Raw genomic sequence first — 19,492 nt, forward strand, 5'->3', positions numbered from 1 at the left:
TGATTGTTCATCCATGTCTCTAAACAAAAAAAGTAAAAGTAATGGTCGAGCGAGCCAGGGTTCCATTTCTGTGGCCTGACTGCTCGGTAGTAGCATTAGCTGGGATCATAATAAAAAGAGGTCACATTTTCACGGTGCGTTCGAGACTGATGTCATGCACACAGAGCCAGTTCAATCCAGTCCCGTCTTTGTACCAGGCAGCATGGCAAAAGTAAACGAGAAGAGTTTTCAGATCTTCCCAAGCTTAAAGTGTGATTATGAAACAACAACTGGGAAGCAAACTAAAAACAGGAAACACATAGCAGTTGGTCAACTGGAATTTGAGTCTTTAGGCTGGATTCTTCCGCGCCGTCCCGCCGCAAGAATGCCACGGGCGAGATGCGGACAATGGAAAAGTCCATTGACCTTGGCAGGAGAATGTGGAAGAGAAAAATGTCAGCCATGCTTGAATGGCAAGGGCAGACTCGATGGGCCGAGTGGCCTAATTCTGCTCCTATGTCTTGTGGTCTTATGGGCCAGGATTCTCCAGTCGCCGTGCGGATGCGGCCGGAGAATCCCGCCGTTTTATTCCGTCCCCTACCCGATTTCTTGTGAAGACTGCGAAAAGAACAAAGAAAATTACAGCACAGGATCAGGCCCTTCGGCCCTCCCAGCCTGCGCCGATCCAGATCCTTTATCTAAACATGTCACCTATTTTCCAAGGATCTACTTCCCTCTGTTCCCCGCCCGTTTCATATATCTGTCTAGATGCATCTTAAATGATGCTATTGTACCTGCCTCTACCACCTCCGCTGGCAAAGCAGGCACCAGGCACCCACCACCCTCTGCGTAAAAACCTTCCACGCACATCTCCCTTAAACTTTCCCCCTCTCACCTTGAAATCGTGACCCCTTGTAATTGACACACCCACTCTTGGCAAAAGCTTGTTGCTATCCACCCTGTCCATACCTCTCATAATTTTGTAGACCTCAATCTGGTCCCCCTCAACCTCCGTCTTTCCAACGAAAAACAATCCTAATCTACTCAACCTTTCTTCATAGCTAGTACCCTCCATACCAGGCAACATCCTGGTGAACCTCCTCTGCACCCTCTCTAAAGCATTCACATCCTTCTGTAATGTGGCGACCAGAACTGCACGTAGTATTCCAAATGGGGCCTAACCAAAGTCCTATACAACTGTAACATGGACCTGCCGACTCTTGTACTCAATACCACGTCTGATGAAGGCAAGCATGCTGTATGCCTTCTTGACCACTCTATCGACCTGCGTTGCCACCTTCAGGGTACAATGGACCTGAACTCCCAGATCTCTCTGTACATCAATTTTCCCCAGGACTCCTTCCATTGACCGTATAGTCCGCTCTTGAATTAGATCTTCCAAAATGCATCACCTCGCATTCGCCTGGATTGAACTCCATCTGCCATTTCTCTGCCCAACTCTTCAATCTATTTATATTTTGCTGTAAATCTCCGACAGTCCTCCTCGCTATCTGCAACTCCACCAATCTTAGTATCATCTGCAAACTTGCTAATCAGACCACCTGTACCTTCGTCCAGATCATTTATGTATATCACAAACAACAGTGGTCCGAGCACGGATCCCTGTGGCACACCACTAGTCACCTTTCTCCATTTTTGAGACACTCCCTTCCACCACTACTCTCTGTCTCCTGTTGCCCAGCCAGTTCTTTATCCATCTAGCTAGTACACCCTGAACCCCATACGACTTCACGTTTTCCATCAACCTGCCATGGGAAACTTTATCAAACGCTTTACTGAAGTCCATGTATATGACATCTACAGCCCTTTCCCTCATCAGTTAACTTTGTCACTTCCTCAAAGAATTCTATTAGGTTTGTAAGACATGACCTTCCCTGCACAAAACCATGCTGCCTATCACTGATAAGTCTATTTTCTTCCAAATGTGAATAGACCGTATCCCTCAGTATCTTCTCCAACAGTTTGCCTACCACTGACGTCAAGCTCACAGGTCTATAATTCCCTGGATTATCCCTGCTACCCTTCGTAAACAAAGGGACAACATTAGCAATTCTCCAGTCCTCCGGGACCTCACCCGTGCTCAAGGATGCTGCAAAGATATCTGTTAAGGCCCCAGCTATTTCGTCCCTCGCTTCCCTCAGTAACCTGGGATAGATCCCATCCGGACATGGGGACTTGTCCACCTTGATGTCTTTTAGAATACCCAAAACTTCCCCCTTCCTTATGCCGACTTGACCTAGAGTATTTAAACATCCATCCTTAGCCTCAACATCCATCATGTCCCTCTCCTTGGTGAATACCGATGCAAAGTACTCATTAAGAATCTCACCCATTTCCTCTGACTCCACGCATAAATTCCCTCTTTTGTCTTTGAGTGGGCCAATCCTTTCTCTAGTTACCCTCTTGCTCCTTATATACGAATAAAAGGCTTTGGGATTTTCCTTAACCCTGTTAGCCAAAGATATTTCATGACCCCTTTTAGCCCTCTTTATTGTGCGTTTGAGATTTGTCCTACTTTCCCGATATTCCTCCAAAGCTTCATCAGATTTAAGTCGCCTAGATCTTATGTATGCTTCCTTTTTCATTTTAGCTAGTCTCACAATTCCACCCGTCATCCATGGTTCCCTAATCTTGCCATTTCTATCCCTCATTTTCACAGGGACATGTCTGTCCTGCACTCTAATTAACCTTTCCTTAAAAGACTCCCACATTTCAAATGTGGATTTACCCTTAAAGAGCTGCTCCCAATCCACATTCCCTAGCTCCTGCCAAATTTTGTTATATTTGGCCTTTCCCCAATTTAGCACTCTTTCTTTAGGACCACTCTCGTCTTTGTCCATGAGTACTCTAAAACTTACGGAATTGTGATCACTATTCCGAACGTAATCACCGACTGAAACTTTAACCACCTGGCCGGGATCATTCCCCAATACCAGGTCCAGTAACCGCTCCTAACAAGTCAAACACGGGACGTGTGTTGCCCTGCCCTGCAACCCCCCCCCGAGATTTTGACTTCTCGGGAAGAAGCTGTCCTATTCAAATTCCTGCAGGAACCCCGATATTTAACACCACTGCGCAGTCGCGGAACATTTCTTTGTGCTCTCGATATTTTTTAGCCCCATACTGTGCATGTCAGAGAGACCAGGACAATTTGAATTACAGAGCTTCAGTGTTTGAAAAATTATTTCCCCTAATTATTAATAGTCAAAAGCGAAACAAGTGCCTCAGCTTCAAGTACATCAAGCTGCAGAGGAAGCGCTTACCCTGCACGTTTCCTGTTTACTGCTTCTCAACTATATACAAGTAGAAATTCTAAGAATTCAGGCAATACTGAAGAGCTGAACATCGACATGAACTGATAAATGCCTCCATCAGATATCGTTTAATACTTGGGCATGACGAAATCCCAAGTGACAGAGAAAAACAGTAATTTTTTTTTCAGGACCGAGTTAATACAAAGAAAACTTGGTTTATTGCAAAGCAAATTATATTTACAACATACACCAGGTCCCAGCCGGGTCTGCTATGCGGGTTCCATACCTGGCCAACTTTATATTGATCGTAACCTTGAATGATGTTGGGCTCCCTGCCCACTGAGCAGGGAGCTCGCATTCAGCGAGACTCACTGGGAGACTGATTGCTCCAACCCCATAGGTTTGTGCGGGTTATAACAATTTTGCCACCCCACATCTTTAAAGAAATCAGTGTCCCATCGTTGAACACATCTATTGAAAATTACAATTGTCTTAGGGGTCATTAGTGCTTTAAAGGTAGAGACAGCCCTGGGAGGTTACCCCTTGGAGTAAAATGTTGCCACCCATATTGTGCATGTCCACCTCCCCCGTCCTTGCTGATCTATCATAGCTCCTCATTCCCCAACCCATTAAATAGAAAATGCTCATCACCTTCATCAAATCACCCCATGATCTAACTCCACTTATCTCGGCAATATCGATCCTAGCCTCAAGCCACTTACTGCACTGTCTGGTTCACCCAGACCACTCATATCTCTCTCCCGTTGTCCCCAGTATTGGCGATGGAACCTTCCAGTCTTCTCCCTGTAATCCACGCCCCCCCCCCCCCCCCCCCCCCCCGCCTCTTCCTCAACTTTCAAAACCTTCTCCAAATCTTATTGTGGGCACGCCTTTGGTCACATTTGTCAACCTCATCCTCCACGGCTTCCAAGAATCTATTACCAAATCCAATTTATTTGTTTTGTTCCCCTTCCGTCCATCTCCACCTCCCCCCTCCCCTCGCCAATCCCCAGTGAAGTGACTGGAGACTCCTTCAAAATGTGTGATGAAAGAGCAATGCCTTCGCTGATTAGTTAGCATATTTTTGTGTATTTTGCTTCCTCTAATCTTAAATTCCTGGATGCAACTTGCACTCCACTGCAAAGGGCAATAGTGATGAGAGTTATCCCCTCACAGGTTTCACAACTTTCCACAGTCTTTATTCACTTCCTGGCATCACAAAGATGTTAATCTGCCGGTACAGTCAGCATTATAGACCTGATGCGGCACTTCATGGTGCGAACTCTCACATTGCAATTGCTATAAACAGGAAATTGGATCATTGTTAAATGGATAATTACGACTGCGGGAAACAGCATCTTGATGAATCCTTAGATGCAATCCATTAGCGAGGAGGAGTTCCAATAATGCCTTCCGATAAATACATGTACAGGGCCCAGGTTCACTAAAGTAGAAATCCCATCAAACATCCTGCAATGTGCTTTGAAATGTCGGGCTATGCACATGGACCAGGACTTTCCTTTTTTCCTGTTATCATGACTGGGTCGTACCCTATACAATTTTAAAAATATTATTTTACGAGAAATGGCTCTTGCTGGCTAGTCCAGCATATCGGTTTTGCCCATCCCAAATTGCATTTGAAAAGATGGTGGTGAGCCCCCATCTTGAACCGCTGCAGTCCAGGTGGTGTAGGTACACCCACAGTGCTGTTAGGGAGGGAGTTCCACGTAGTTTGACCCAGCGAGAGTAAAGGAACGGCGACATAGCTCTGAGTCAGGATGGTGCCTGGCATGGAGGGGAACTTGCAGGTGGCGATGTTCTCATGCCCCTGGTGGCCTTGCCCTTCTCGGTGGTAGAGGTCACAATCATGGAGCCCCGAATGAACGCCATGAGATACCGACGTGTTAAAATAGCAACACAGGGAATATCAGACATAGAAAATGTTACAACCTTGTGTCCTAATTTCAAAGGCTTAGAATACTTCCTGCTCACTTGTTTCATAGAATCATAGATTATCATAGAATTTACAGTGCAGAAGGAGGCCATTCGGCCCATCGAGTCTGCACCGGCTCTTGGAAAGAGCACCCTACCCAAGGTCAACACCTCCACCCTATCCCCATAACCCAGTAACCCCACCCAACACTAAGGGCAATTTTGGACACTAAGGGCAATTTATCATGGCCAATCCACCTAACCTGCACATCTTTGTTCTTTGAAAGGACTGAGCTGCCTGGAGACCCTTTGCCCCAGGCCTACCCTTGCGTCCGTGTGACTATTTTGCATGTGTTGGCAGGTTATCCATACACCTTACGGACGGTGGTACCATTCAGAGAGATTTTAAAATCATACGAGATTGCGATACTCTTTTCCTGCCAATTGAAACTTTACCCGGTCACTATTCTCTGACAACGTAAATTGCATCAAATTCAGAATTTAAAAGCAAAAATGTTATCTGTTGTAATACAGAAAGGGATGACGTATCATGTTGATGAGTGGTTTAAAAAACATTTTCTCTTCTTAATATTAACACGATCCCGGGGAACCCTTGCAATTACTAAGAGGCTCTCTGGAGCCCCCTATAAGTATTAACACATTTCCGAGGTACCCTCTGGAATCAACACGTTCATGGCTGCTCCTTGTAATTATTAACTCACGCTTGGGACTCCAGAACTATCGACGCAATCTCTAGCAAGCCCTGCCAACATTAACACATTCCTGGGAGAAGCAAGAATATCTGGGTTCTCTCTGTCCTAATTCTTCAATGGAAAAAGTTACAAATAGTATTTCATTCTAATCCCTACAGTGCTGAAAGAGGCCGTTCAGCCCATCGAGTCTGCACCCACCCTCCGAAAGAGTACGTTACCTAGGTCCACACTCCTGCCCACCCTATCCCCACAACCCAACCTGAACATCCCTGGACACTTAAGGGGCAATGTAGCGCGGCCAATCCACCTAACCTGCACATCTTGGGAGAAAACAGGAGCATCCTGAGGAAACCCATCCACACACGGGGAGAAGGTGTAAACCCCACACAGTCACCCAAGGTCAGAATCACACCCGGGTCCCTGGGACTGTGAGGCAGCCGTTCTGGGCACTGTGCCACTGTCCACAACAGGAGGAATATCATACTTCAGTCAGTCACTAAATAGAGAAACACTCATAAACCGACTGATCTCCCAGTTACTGTTCCCTCCTCCCATCATGGTCAATATTCTTGAGTTTCTGAAGCCAAAGTTTGTGACGCGGATAAACACCACCTTGAAATACAGAGCAAAACCTAGTTAAGATAACTCCCCTGTAAAATATGCTCGACACACAATTTCTGAAACATTAGGTACAGAGAGGCTAACAGAACTGAATTCTGCGTCAGAAATTATGACATAATAAAGATTACACTGTGAGACAGCTTTGAGAAATTCAATGTAAAATTGCATGCCACAGGGAAATTAGTTATCCACTTGAAAGGGTGTGCGCATTTGCGTCTGTGGATGCAGAAACACTTAGCCTTTGAAGGAAGCAATGACCTCATACATTTCCTGTCAATGTGTGCTGCACTGAAATCTCAAATCCTGACAAAGCGTTCCCAACTCTTGCCTCATTCCTGCATCCACCCATCCGCCACAGTCCCTTCCCCCCAATCGCTCCCACCATATTATGTCACTCTCCTTACAGACACCCCTGCCCACACTGGATGACATCATCTAACCCTCAAGGGGGTGTTCGACAGCCATAGCAAACTGGAACAGAGAGGCTGAATACCAGACAGACACAGCAAAGGATTGTCCATTTATGTTGCAGCCAGTCCCAAAGAGCCTGTCCCTTCTAATAAACCGATTAAGAACTGAATGAGATGCAAAGAATTGAAACAAACTTTGTAACCTCGGCAACATGGTCAGGGATTAGCATAGCTTGGTAAAACAAATGTGAAAATTCCTGAACTGACAAAGAACACTTTTATTCCTTTACACTCATACGGAGGATTCAAACAATACTTCAAATCGCTTCAATTCAACCGTATTATGTTTTTTCATATAATTTACAGTGCAGAAGGAGGCCATTCGGCCCATCGAGACTGCACCGGCCCTTGGAAAGAGCACCCCACCCAAGCCCACACCTCCACCCCATCCCCGTAACCCCACTCCACCTTTTTGGACACGAAGGGCAATTTAGCGTGGCCAATCCACCTAACCTGCACATCTTTGGACTGTGGGAGGAAACCGGAGCACCCGGAGGAAACCCACGCAGACACGGGGAGAACGTGCAGACTCCGCCCAGACAGTGACCCAAGCCGGGAATCGAACCTGGTACCCTGGAGCTGTGAAGCAACAGTGCTAACCACTGTGCTACCATGCTGCCCTCGTGCTGTTAATGTTAGTTAGGTGTTTATGAACACTCACCGGTTGCCTGCCACTTCAAAATGCAAAAAGACATAAATATACAACCAAAATATTTGCCATGACTTATGATGGGTTGGAGGCATCAGCTGTTTTACAATTAGGGGTCATCTTCATAGGACAGAGATGAGGAGACTTTTTTTTCTCTCAGAGGGCTGTGTGTGTTTGTCATGCTGAAACAAAAGGTGGTGCAAAGCGGGGGCGGGGGGGGTCATTGAATGTTTTTAAAGCGGAGGTAGATAGGTTCTTGCAAGAGAATCAAAGGTTATCGTGGGTAGATGGGTGAATGGCGGAACAGGATTGAGGGGCTGACTGGCCTACCTCTGCTCCTATTTCGTATGTTCGCATCACTATTTCAGGCGGTAGCACTGTGATAAGGAAGTGGGTTTGGGATGCTTGGAGTTACCTCTTGATGTAGGGTCAGCCACATGTTTTTCCTATTAAAAGCAATCTCAGATAAAGTTAAAAAGTTACTACACGTCTTCACTATTCTTGCAGCAACAACACACGTTTACATGAAAAATCAAGATAACGATGGCTAGAGTTTGGAATCCTCAGCTCCAACACCCAGAAAGACAATTCCCACAAGTAAACCGGGTCCCCAATGAATCAAAGGCGCTGTACCTTGTATGTACAGTGATTGGAAAAACAGGACTAACAATTACCCCCTAATTACAGCATAATGCAACTGGGACTATTTGAGAAGCACATCATATTCCCTTGTTTGCTGTGAATGGCCGTAAATACCATAAACCCAGTCTAAAATAAGCTTATTTACAGGATAATCACTCAAAAACAGAAAGCCAAGGCACGTTACTAATGGAACAACTAGGAAAACAGGGAGTGATGGAATCAGTCCACAGGGAATTACTGTACAATTTTGCAAAAAGGTGAAACAGTAAATAAGTAGAAATCATATAATGTCATAAACCATCCACTAAACTGGAGTGGACAACCAAACAAATTCTTTCAAAATTATTTAAAATACATATCGCACTTTATCAGGAATAGCAATCCATCTTTGTATAGTTTCTTAAGCTTGGTCAAGATTTCCGAAACTGTCCCATTTTAAGCAATTTACAACCACCACATTATTGGACTGGAGGTTCTCCTGTTTTATATCCCAGTAGAAATAAAACAGGTTGACATATGGATTATGAATCCTAGCCACAAGGAACTGACAAGTATAAACCGAAACAATCATGACATCTGTGTATATTGGAAAACTGTGTTAAGACCTGCTCTCAATCCTGTTCCCAGGGTGACTATAACAACAGACTTCACCACATTACGTCAAGAAAGGCTTGGTACAAGACTTTGGCCCCAGTTGTCTGTTTAAGTCCCTTTGCAGAGTGACTCAGTTTTAAAAGGGGTGCAACCACCAACTCAAATCCTGGACAAAAGTACAAAATACAATTCATTTATAAGCTAGCTTTGTCACAAAAGTTCAACGGCAGTTCAAGAACAGTTTGTAATGATTTGTTTGCTCTGTTTTCTCGCGCTCTTGCTTCATTGATGTGATATGCCTTGTGGCATTTTGCAAAGTCAAAGGTGCTAGATAAATGTAAATTGCTTTTTCAAAAAAAATTCCAATTAAGGCGCAATTTTAGCATGGTCAATCCACCTACCCTACACATCTTTGGGTTTGTGGGGGTGAGACCCATGCAGACACTGGGAAAATGCGCAAACTCCACACGGACAGTGACCTGGGGCTAGGATTGAGCCCGGGTCCTTGGCGCCGAGATAATTGCTTTTCATTGTTAACTATATCCGAATGATCTGTTCTGTCTATTTCACAATGTTTGCTTACTCATGATAAAGAAGTTTCCAATGCTTGAAGTTTCTGCTACTGATACTTTAAATGGTCTGGATGGTTGACACTTTTATTGGTCCTTTGTGAAAGCAATTTCTAAGAATGAAAAAAGATTCTTTTAGAACCGCATCCTATTGTCATTTTCGCGTTCATTGGTTCTATCTAAAGTGTATGTCGAGTAAATGGACATGGGAGTTCCGTAGCTTGGCATGGAGTGCATGACAAGACATTTTGAACCACAGCTCAGTGAAAAGCTGACCCGATTCCATGAGAGTTGTGGAGGACCAGGACGTGTCTACGCCCGCAATGGAGCTGGCACAGTCGGGAGGGCAGGATGCAGGCTCACCACCTGAACCACCCTAACACAGCATTGCTGAAAATCAGAAACCCCTACAGTGGGGTCTGGAATCCCCAAATCGGGCCCCAGCCGCCATTTTCAGCTCTGCATGGAGTCTCCCCAAATTCATGAAAATCCTGCCTCAACAGTCCAGTCTTCTCCCCAAACAACTATAAAAAAGCCTTGATATAATGAGTGGAGACAATTCAAATGGAGAGGAACGTTTCCTTCCATTTAAACACTGTCCAATTTGTACAGCCTTCTTCCCTCATCGAAAGGAAGAGTTCAAGAAGTGGCATAACTATAGCAACAAAAACAAACAAGAGATGCCCGTAACATTCCAAACATCCAAGCTATACACTCCCATCTGATAGAAAGTGTGGGGTGGATTTAAACCATGATGCTGGAAGATGTGAAGAAGGCAATGTACCTGGAAGAAAACAGAGAGGGGCCCAGCTTGCATTTAACATTTGACCTTCGTCTCCTTCCTGGGGGGGGGGGGGCGGAAATGATTATCCAGATCAATAAGCCCGCGTGTCATCCCCCTTTGCGGCAAAAAGCAAACTGCTCTACTCTCCCAGCCTGTGCAAAGCATTTAAATCAACGTTCGATTAAATCAGGTATCCTAGCTGCTGACAGGATTGTGCAGAGAGACCTGTCCAGAGCGAACAACGAGCTCAGTTTGTATACAGTAACCTTTCGCCTGCCCTTCTGGCGAGCCATGCTCGTTACACCTTGCAGCAACGACCCAACCTTGCTGTTCAAACCCCACCGGACAATTTGAGTGATGAGTCTCCGCCTAATTGAAAATGGTTTAAGGGGAGACACTGGCAATGCCACTGGGCTAGTAATCCAGAGACACGGGTTAATGCTCCGAGGACGTGGGTTCAAATCCCGCCACCACAGCTGGTGGAATTCAAATTCGGTTTTAAAAATCTGGAAGATAAAGCTGGCCTCAGTGATGGCAGCCATGACGAGCACCATTGATTGTTGTAAAAACCCATCTGGTTCATGAATGTGTTTTCGGGAAGGAAATCGGCCGCACAGTTTAGCCTACAAGTGACTCCAGATCAACAGCCTCCTGAAATGGGGACACTCAGCTTGGGGGCAATTAGGGGTGGGTAGCAAGTTTGCCCACTTCCCATGAAAGAGGAAAGAATAATAATTTTTTAATTTATCCACTCTATATTTCCCACCTCGTCAATACTTTCTGGGACATGTTTTAATTCACTCCTTTCCAGAAGAGAAACGCACACCTCCCATCCAGCAAGTTAGGACCGGGGAATGCATATTCTACTGAGCAGGGCCGAAGGAGGACTGCGTTGTCGGAGGTGGTGCCTGATCAAAGGTTAAATGAACCGCTCACCCCTGTCGGACTGATGAGGTGGATATAATCCCAAGACGCGTTTTGTTGCTTGGACAGTAATTGCATGTGAAGATTTGGGGCATGCCCTGAGAGCATAAAGGGCTCAGGATAATCAAACTGCTCTCTTCCTGAAGTGTAGGACTCTCGGTTTCTCTTTTCAGCTGAGGGAACCAAGCTGGAATGAATGAGCTGCAACCTCAAGAGTTTATTGCGATCATTTGAGTTCCAATCCTTCCCCTTCCCACCCAGCAAAAACGGAAAATGCTGGATAAACTCAGCAGGTCTGGCTGCATCAGTGGGAGAGGATTTTTGCACTGGTTAAGTGCAGTCGGTTACGTGGTCAGTCTAACATCTTATGCCTCTACTCTACAATGTTGCAAGTTTATTATCCAGGATATGAGTCATCCCTAAAAGTCCTGTTGGGTTTCTGCACAATACCACTTCCAAACATTTCTTTATTCCTGAATGGGATGTGGGCGAAGCTGATCAAACTCAGCATTTGTTGCCCATCTTTAGGTTCCCTTAGACTTGAGTGACTTGCTGGGCCATTGGAGAGGGAAGTTAAGTGTCAACACCATTCTGGAGTCACGTGTAGGTGAGATTATGTAAGGATGGCAGATTTGCTTCCTCGCATTAGTGAACCAGATGGGTTTTTAACAACAGTCGGTGGTGGTTGTTACTGGTTTTATGTTAATTGAATTAAAATTCCCCGCCAGCTGACATGGTGGGATTTGAAACTATGACACCGGAGTCTTAGCCTAGATCTCTGGATTACTAATCCGGTGACATCACGACTACACCACAAGGCTCCCCATGAACTAGGGACCGTTCACATCCTTCTACAGAGCCTGGTGAAACAGGAATCTGCTGGGGGTGTTAAATCCAATTGAGCCTACCGAGAGCAACCAATCAGCACAGTCTCATACAGTGTAGAACTCCTACCTCAAGCAATCTGCTAGCCACAGTCTCCAAGTTACTGGATTGCAGTGTGATTCAATGATTCTATAACATTTAAAAGGCATTTGGACAGATACATGGATAGGAAAGGTTTAGTGGGATGTGGGCCAAATACAGGCAAATGGGGTTAGCTTAGATGAGCTTTTTGGTTGGCATGGGCCAGTTTGGGCCAAATGGACTGTCTCCCTGCCGTAGATTCTATGATTCTAACAGGCATCATCCCATTCTGTACAGAATTCACTCCAACCCACAGAATTCTTCAATTCTATATTCATATACATGTATCCACATGCATCCAAATCTTAAATCTAGAGTATATCCGTTACACATTAGGTTGTGTATCACAGCAAAACAACCTGAGGAAAGCAAGTCCCTAATGTGAATCAGACAATTTTGTCATGATATTCAAACACACACATCATGATAGACACACCAACAGACAAATCAGAACACACAACACCACAACCAATCACAGAAAGATATAAAAGCACAAACACGACACCGTGTGGTCAGTATTGGCTGGAGACAAGGACAAGGACAGACCTGCTACACGACACACTCAGGGAGACAGCACGTGCAGAGTATCCAGAACGAACTGTATACAAGAGTTAAAATAAAATAGAGTTGTACCACATACAACTGTGTTGGCTCATCTGTGCACCAGAGCACCCAACACCACATGGTACAGGAGTGGATCGATACCTGCCGGCATACCTCAGTGTACACAGACAACCAGCAGTGCCCAGGCATGATGTACGAGCTCCCGGTTCCGCAGCCACTCCAGTGCCACGGCGATCTCCGCGAAAACTGGCGGCGATTCCGGCAAGTGTTCGAATTGTTCTTGGTGGCAGCTGAACTCCAAGACCTGGATGATAGCGAAAAAATTGAATTTCTCCTCTCCATTGCCGGTGCAAGGGCAAGAGAAATATTCACAAGGTTCAGGTTCTTCAGGAGGCAGCAAAGGTACGATTACCAGGCAGTCCTGGACAAATTCTCCAAGTACTGTGAAGAAAACGCAATCCAATCGGCAAGTAAAGGTAAGAAAAGCGGCAGTACTCACCTCGTGGCCGGGATCCCGGAGCCCGAATTCCCAGAGGCCGAAATCCCGGGCCTGAGAGAGGGCTGGGTCGAGGTCGGCGGCCATCTTGCTAAAGGTATCACGCTAGCACAGTTGCGCGAGCAGTGCGCAGAACCGGAAGTTTCGTTTGCGCATGCGCGAGATGCTGCGCATGCGCAGTCAAGAAAATGGCCATCGGTAAAGGAACAGCGATCTGCGCATGCGCAGTCGCTTCCTACGTGCTACATACCGAGCGTCAGGATGTCAGCGGCCCCAGACTGCACCAATTTAAAGGGGAAATGTCCCAAATCCAATTTAAAAGGGAAACGTCCCAAATCAAAAAATCTGTTAAAGCTGCAAAACAACCTTCCCTCACCTGGAATGACAGCACATTGCCGCAAATTGACCCAGGAGATGAATTTGACCTCCGAAGAACCCTCCGACAAGCCGTTACCTACGCACAAGCCGATGATTCCGACCTCGAATACTTCGATGACGATCTTTACAGTGTTTCCGGACCTCGCGAGCCCAATGATAGCTCCGTGGCCCTATATGACTACGACTTGGACGAACCTTTCGTGTTGCACATTGGCGGCCCCCACATTGAATCCGACGCAGATGCGGATTCATTTTTCGGATTTGAAGATCTTCAATCCAGCAGATATGACGTCCCAACTTATCAGTGCCGGATGATGCTGCAGCCTGACATTAACAGACAGGGAGCGGTGCAAGCACACAGAGAGCGGCCTGCTGCCACACAGAGCATGGTCCACGTCCCGCTCAGCGTTCCCGACTCTATGAAAGAAGACATGCAAGACTCCAGAGCACAGTCCTTGCATGAACAAGAAGTGACTCCAGAGTCACAAGCCTCCACAGCAAGCTCGTGGAAAGACTCCACAATTGCAGAAACGCAAGACTCCAGCGCGCAGTCCTTGCATGAACAAGAAGTGACTCCACAGTCACAAGCCTCCACAGCAAGCTCGTGGACAGAATCCACAATTGCAGAAACGCAAGACTCCAGAGCGCAGTCCTTGCATGAACAAGAAGTGACTCCAGTGTCACAAGCCTCAACAGAGAGCTCGTGGACAGCCTCCACGATAGAAGAAACGCTTGACTCCGATGTGCAGTCCTTGCAGGAACAAGACCATGAGGGTCTAGCAACCTCTCCTGACCAACCAGCGGCAGATGATGCAAGTCTGCCATGCTCACATGAACAGCGCGAAGGCTATGACAGCCTACCATGCTCCACTGCACAGCAGCATGACCATGACGGTCTCTCATGCTACAACGAAGGGCACAGCGCTGATGACTGTTCAAGCCCAACTGAAGACAAGCCAAAGGAATCTCCTCTTCCAAGCCCGAAGGAAAAAGGTTCATGCGCTGACCTTCAGAATCATTGTAGCCGAACAGAGATTAATAATGCTGCACGGTCACAAAAGGATACTGAGGATTTGCTAAAGAAATTACCTGGATGTTTAACCACACTAACCCCAGTGATTAAGCAGTTATGTATGGGGAGTATAATGTGGGCAATTGAGAACAGTAAAAGAGAGACTGTGACCATGCCAGTCCCAGCAAAATCAGACCCAGAGACCATGAAGGCATGTACATTAGACAAAGATACATATGAGGTACCTGAGAAGAAAAGTGAAACGGAATGTTCTTTGGAAAATAGTACAATGTCGACAGAAACATTGGATCCTATATTCGAGACCATACATATGGGAGAATTTGGGGGTAATAAACAAGGTTCTGCAATGTCTGGGGGAAGATTTAAAATTCCAAAGAAGAAAAGCCCAAATGAAGGACAACGGCAAGACAATGACAGTCCACCGACATGGTGTGCACCACCAGATGAAAACTCTGACAATTTACCCAACCCTAGTGAACAGCAAGCTGCTAATGAGGATCTATCCACGGGATGTGAGACGAGTGACGACAGCATCCCACTTCCCATGCGAAAGGTACAAGGTGACAGACCTCACCTAGTGCGTACCGAGGCACTCGACGATCACGGTGGGACCACTGACGACTGCGGTGGCGGCGCACCGCTTCCACCCTCGATGGCTCGAGCCTCTCCACTAGTCGGTGCATTCCTGCATGTTCCGACTCCAGAAGTGCAGCTTCAGGGAATCTCGGCTGCCTCCAGTGAACCTGTTGGGACTCCGGACGGGGAGCATCGACGGAAGACAGACCGGACTCCAGATGGGGAGCAGCCAAGCGCCGACTCTGATTCGCGCACGCCAGACCTTGCTCCGGACGGGCGGTGTCGCGGCCTCGGTGATGGCACGCTCAGGGTGACGGCGGATGCCACGGCGACAGGGAATGGATCGCGTGGCAGTCCCACTGGGTCGGCAGTGGCGACCAGCACCGGCGGTCCAAGACGGACACACCAATTTGCGCCATCGCCAGACGTTGATGCGAGCAACAATTCTCTCTCCAAGGCGACATGCTACGACGTTTCTCTGCGGAGTCGCCCTTCCGGCACAGCAGGTGTCCGGAACCAGCGTGCACGGTCTCGGCCAACTTCCACATCTGGCACAGTCATCGCCTTGCATGATATTAGTGATGGTGCTTCTTCGAAGGCAACGACCCATCGGCTACAAGATGCCGTCCACCACAAACATAAAAAGAAAAAAGACTCCATCTTGTTCCTGGCATGCAGGGCGGATGGATTGGGGCGTAGGCGCAATCAGCGAGCTTTGCGCCGCCTTCCACGCTCGCAACTGAACCGTACGCACACGCCGGATCCTCCACTGGTTCCCAAGGATGACTTTGTGGAGATGCCACGGATCATGCCCCTTCCATCGCCACCCGTGACCAGGCCACAGCAGCTAAAATCCTCCCCATGCAGAAGCTAAGGCTGTTTCTGGGACCTTGCCGCCTGTCAAATCCAGGGCAAACTTTATTGAAGCAGACAAGTATTTTCTCCCTTTTGAGTTGGCATGCCAGTCGAAATGTCCCCGCATAGTCAGCACATCATCTGACTGTTTACAGAAATTAATTGATAGAATTATAGAGACAATATGTGGTTGTTCTCAAGGACCACAAACCGAGGAAGGTGTTCAGTTGCAGATAATTAAGGCCTTACTAACTACAGTAACATCTCAGCACATAGAAATACACAAAGGAACTGTGTTACAGGCTGTTAGAACGCGCCACAATATACACCTGGCCAGCAAAAAAACTTAGTAAACCAAACCACAGCCAAGGCAACACTAACAAAGATGTTGAATGTTATATTTGCACGAATGAAAAACCAAGCACTGCACGAAGTACAACAAATGGAAAAGTAGAGACTTCAGCAACAGCATCACCTCCAACAGTCCAAGGTGAACCAGTGTGAACCCAGATCTCCACAGCTGAACCGGCTTGAGGACCAGCCTATTCTTGAGGCGGTCACCCATTAGACTGGACTTATAACGCTGTTCATACGTTCAAAAAGTCAAACACTTCTGTATTATAACCTGTTGTTGTTTATCGTTCCAGATATCGTCTGACCGGACTACTGTTCAAGTTTTTTTTCTTTCTCGCATTCATGTTTTGTTATGGTACAACCTTGTTAGTGTGACGCACCCGACATCGCCCCATGTAAATAGTTACGTCATATACACACGCTGTAAACACACACACACTCTTAGATGCACTCATGACACGATCATATTTATAACCACGTAGGCACATATCTTTGTAAAAAAGGGGGATGTCATGATATTCAAACACACACATCATGATAGACACACCAACAGACAAATCAGAACACACAACACCACAACCAATCACAGAAAGATATAAAAGCACAAACACGACACCGTGTGGTCAGTATTGGCTGGAGACAAGGACAAGGACAGACCTGCTACATGACACACTCAGGGAGACAGCACGTGCAGAGTATCCAGAACGAACTGTATACAAGAGTTAAAATAAAATAGAGTTGTACCACATACAACTGTGTTGGCTCATCTGTGCACCAGAGCACCCAACACCACAAATTTCATTCCAGAGAAGTGGCCCGGTGGCACAGTGGTTATCACTGCTGCCTCACAGCGCCAGGGACCCAGGCTCAATTCCAGCCTCGGGTGACTGTCAGTGCGGAGTCTGCACGTTCTCCCAGTGTCGGCGTGGGTTTCCTCCGGGTGCTCCGGTTTCCTCCCGCAGTCCAAAGATGTACAGGTTAGGTGGATTGGCCACGCTAAATTGCCGCTTAGTGACCAAAGGTCAGGTGGGGTTATGGGGATGGGGTGGGGGAGCGGTTTGGGTGGGGTGCTCTTTCCGGGCTGGTGCAGACTCGATGGGCCAAATGGCCTCCTTCTGCACTGGAGGGATTCTATGAATCACATCCCCCCATTTAGCTCCACTCATCTGCTCTTTTGCCATAACCATTTATAACGTTCTTAAAAAGCACCTAAAAAGGGCTCCGAGCCAATTTGAGATGCCCTGAGAATGCGACGGCTATGATGTAATTTCTTCTTCTGCAAATATTTACCCACCTCACTCAAAAGCAATTACCCTTCAATTGTCCGGAGCAATGGCGAAGCACCGGCACTTGGGCATGGTGGCGGCGGAGTGGTATTGTCACTGGACTGATAATCCAGAGACCCAGGCTAATGCTCTGGGGACCCAGGTTCGAATCCCACCATGGCAGGTGGCGGAATTTGAATTCAATTAAAATCTGGAATTATTAAAAAGCGTAATAATGACTGTGAATCAATTGTTGCAAAATCCCCAACAAATGTCCTTTGGGAAAGGAAATCTGCTGTCCTTATCTGACCTGGCTTACGTGTGACTCCAGATTCACATAATGTGGTGGACTCTTAAATGGCCTAGTAATCCACTCAGTTGTTCAAGGGCAATTAGGGTGGGCAACTAATGCTGGCTTTAACCAGCGACACACAAATCCCATCAACGTTTTTTTTTTAAATCAGGAAGTGGTCCTGTAGAGAAGTGACCACATTCAGTGCTCCTAACTTTCTCTTCACCGGACATGCTGAGTGTTTCTACCTTTCCCTATCTTTATTTCAGATTTCCAGCATCTCGTGTATTCCGCCTTTCCTGCCGTTCCAACTTTTCCTCCCCCTCCCCCATTTACGACCAGCTCACTTCCATTTCCCATCAGAAAGTGAGTTCCTGAACATCCTTTGTAAACTCCCCAAAACACACTGAGAAAACATTTATCGTAACAACGTCAGGGAAATGTAAGTCAAAGACAATTTAAGTTTCAACAGATATCGACTGGGCAATTTAAAAACTGCCGCCGGTGCAGGGCATCTGGTGGAAACAAAGATGTGAGATAACTCTCAAGATTCGGGGAAGTGAGTGAAAGTTTAACCCCATCACTTCAGTAGACTCAGCAATGCTGTCATTAGAAAAGGAGGAAAGTTTTGCATTTCTGTAGCACCCTTCAAATCCTCAGGTCCTTCTCTTAATGGTTTACCGTTAATGAAGGACCTTTAGAGGGATAGTATAGGGGAGGAACCCCAAGGATTGGGATAGAATCATAGAATGGTTACATTCAGTCACTTGGGAATATAGAACTTTAATGTTGCTGAAAAGAACATAAGAACATACGAACTAGGAGCAGGAGTAGGCCATCTGGCCCCTCGAGCCTGCTCCACCATTCAATGAGGTCATGGCTGATCTTTTGTGGACTCAGCTCCACTTTCCGGCCCGAACACCATAACCCTTAATCCCTTTATTCTTCAAAAAACTATCTATCTTGATCTTAAAAACATTTAATGAAGGAGCCTCTACTGCTTCACTGGGCAAGGAATTCCATAGATTCACAACCCTTTGGGTGAAGAAGTTCCTCCTAAACTCAGTCCTAAATCTACTTCCCCATATTTTGAGGCTATGCCCCCTAGCTCTGCTTTCACCCGCCAGTGGAAACAACCTGCCCACATCTATCCTATCTATTCCCTTCATAATCTTATATGTTTCTATAAGATCCCCCCTCATCCTTCTAAATTCCAACGAGTACAGTCCCAGTCTACTCAACCTCTCCTCGTAATCCAACCCCTTCAGCTCTGGGATTAACCTAGTGAATCTCCTCTGCACACCCTCCAGTGCCAGTACGTCCTTTCTCAAAAGGGAGATATGTTGCCAAAGCTTTTCATCTTGCATTTCTCCTGTTGAGTGTAAGAATGCTAAATTTCAAATGATCACGAGAATTTATGCCACAGGAGAAAAGGGTGCCAATTGGTTGGGATGTTTCCAATGAGAAAGGAATTGGGACTGATAGGCTCCCCAAGTTCCTGGGTAACTTTTTTAAAAAGGCACAAAGATTGAATGTAACCCTTTTGTTCACAAGGCCCCAA

The 19,492-nt window shown here is 46.4% G+C and overlaps 1 protein-coding gene across 1 annotated transcript in view; it reads right to left on the reverse strand.

Moving 5' to 3' along the window:
- The window catches only part of LOC140398196 (proprotein convertase subtilisin/kexin type 7-like), a 261,903-nt gene that overhangs the window by 83,936 nt on the left and 158,475 nt on the right, over nt 1–19,492 (reverse strand). The window contains 1 exon segment of the mRNA XM_072486557.1: nt 14,582–14,600. Within this exon segment, the coding sequence (XP_072342658.1) occupies nt 14,582–14,600 (19 nt within the window).

Source organism: Scyliorhinus torazame, chromosome 21 (genome assembly GCF_047496885.1).
Source record: "Scyliorhinus torazame isolate Kashiwa2021f chromosome 21, sScyTor2.1, whole genome shotgun sequence".
NCBI lineage: Eukaryota > Metazoa > Chordata > Chondrichthyes > Carcharhiniformes > Scyliorhinidae > Scyliorhinus > Scyliorhinus torazame.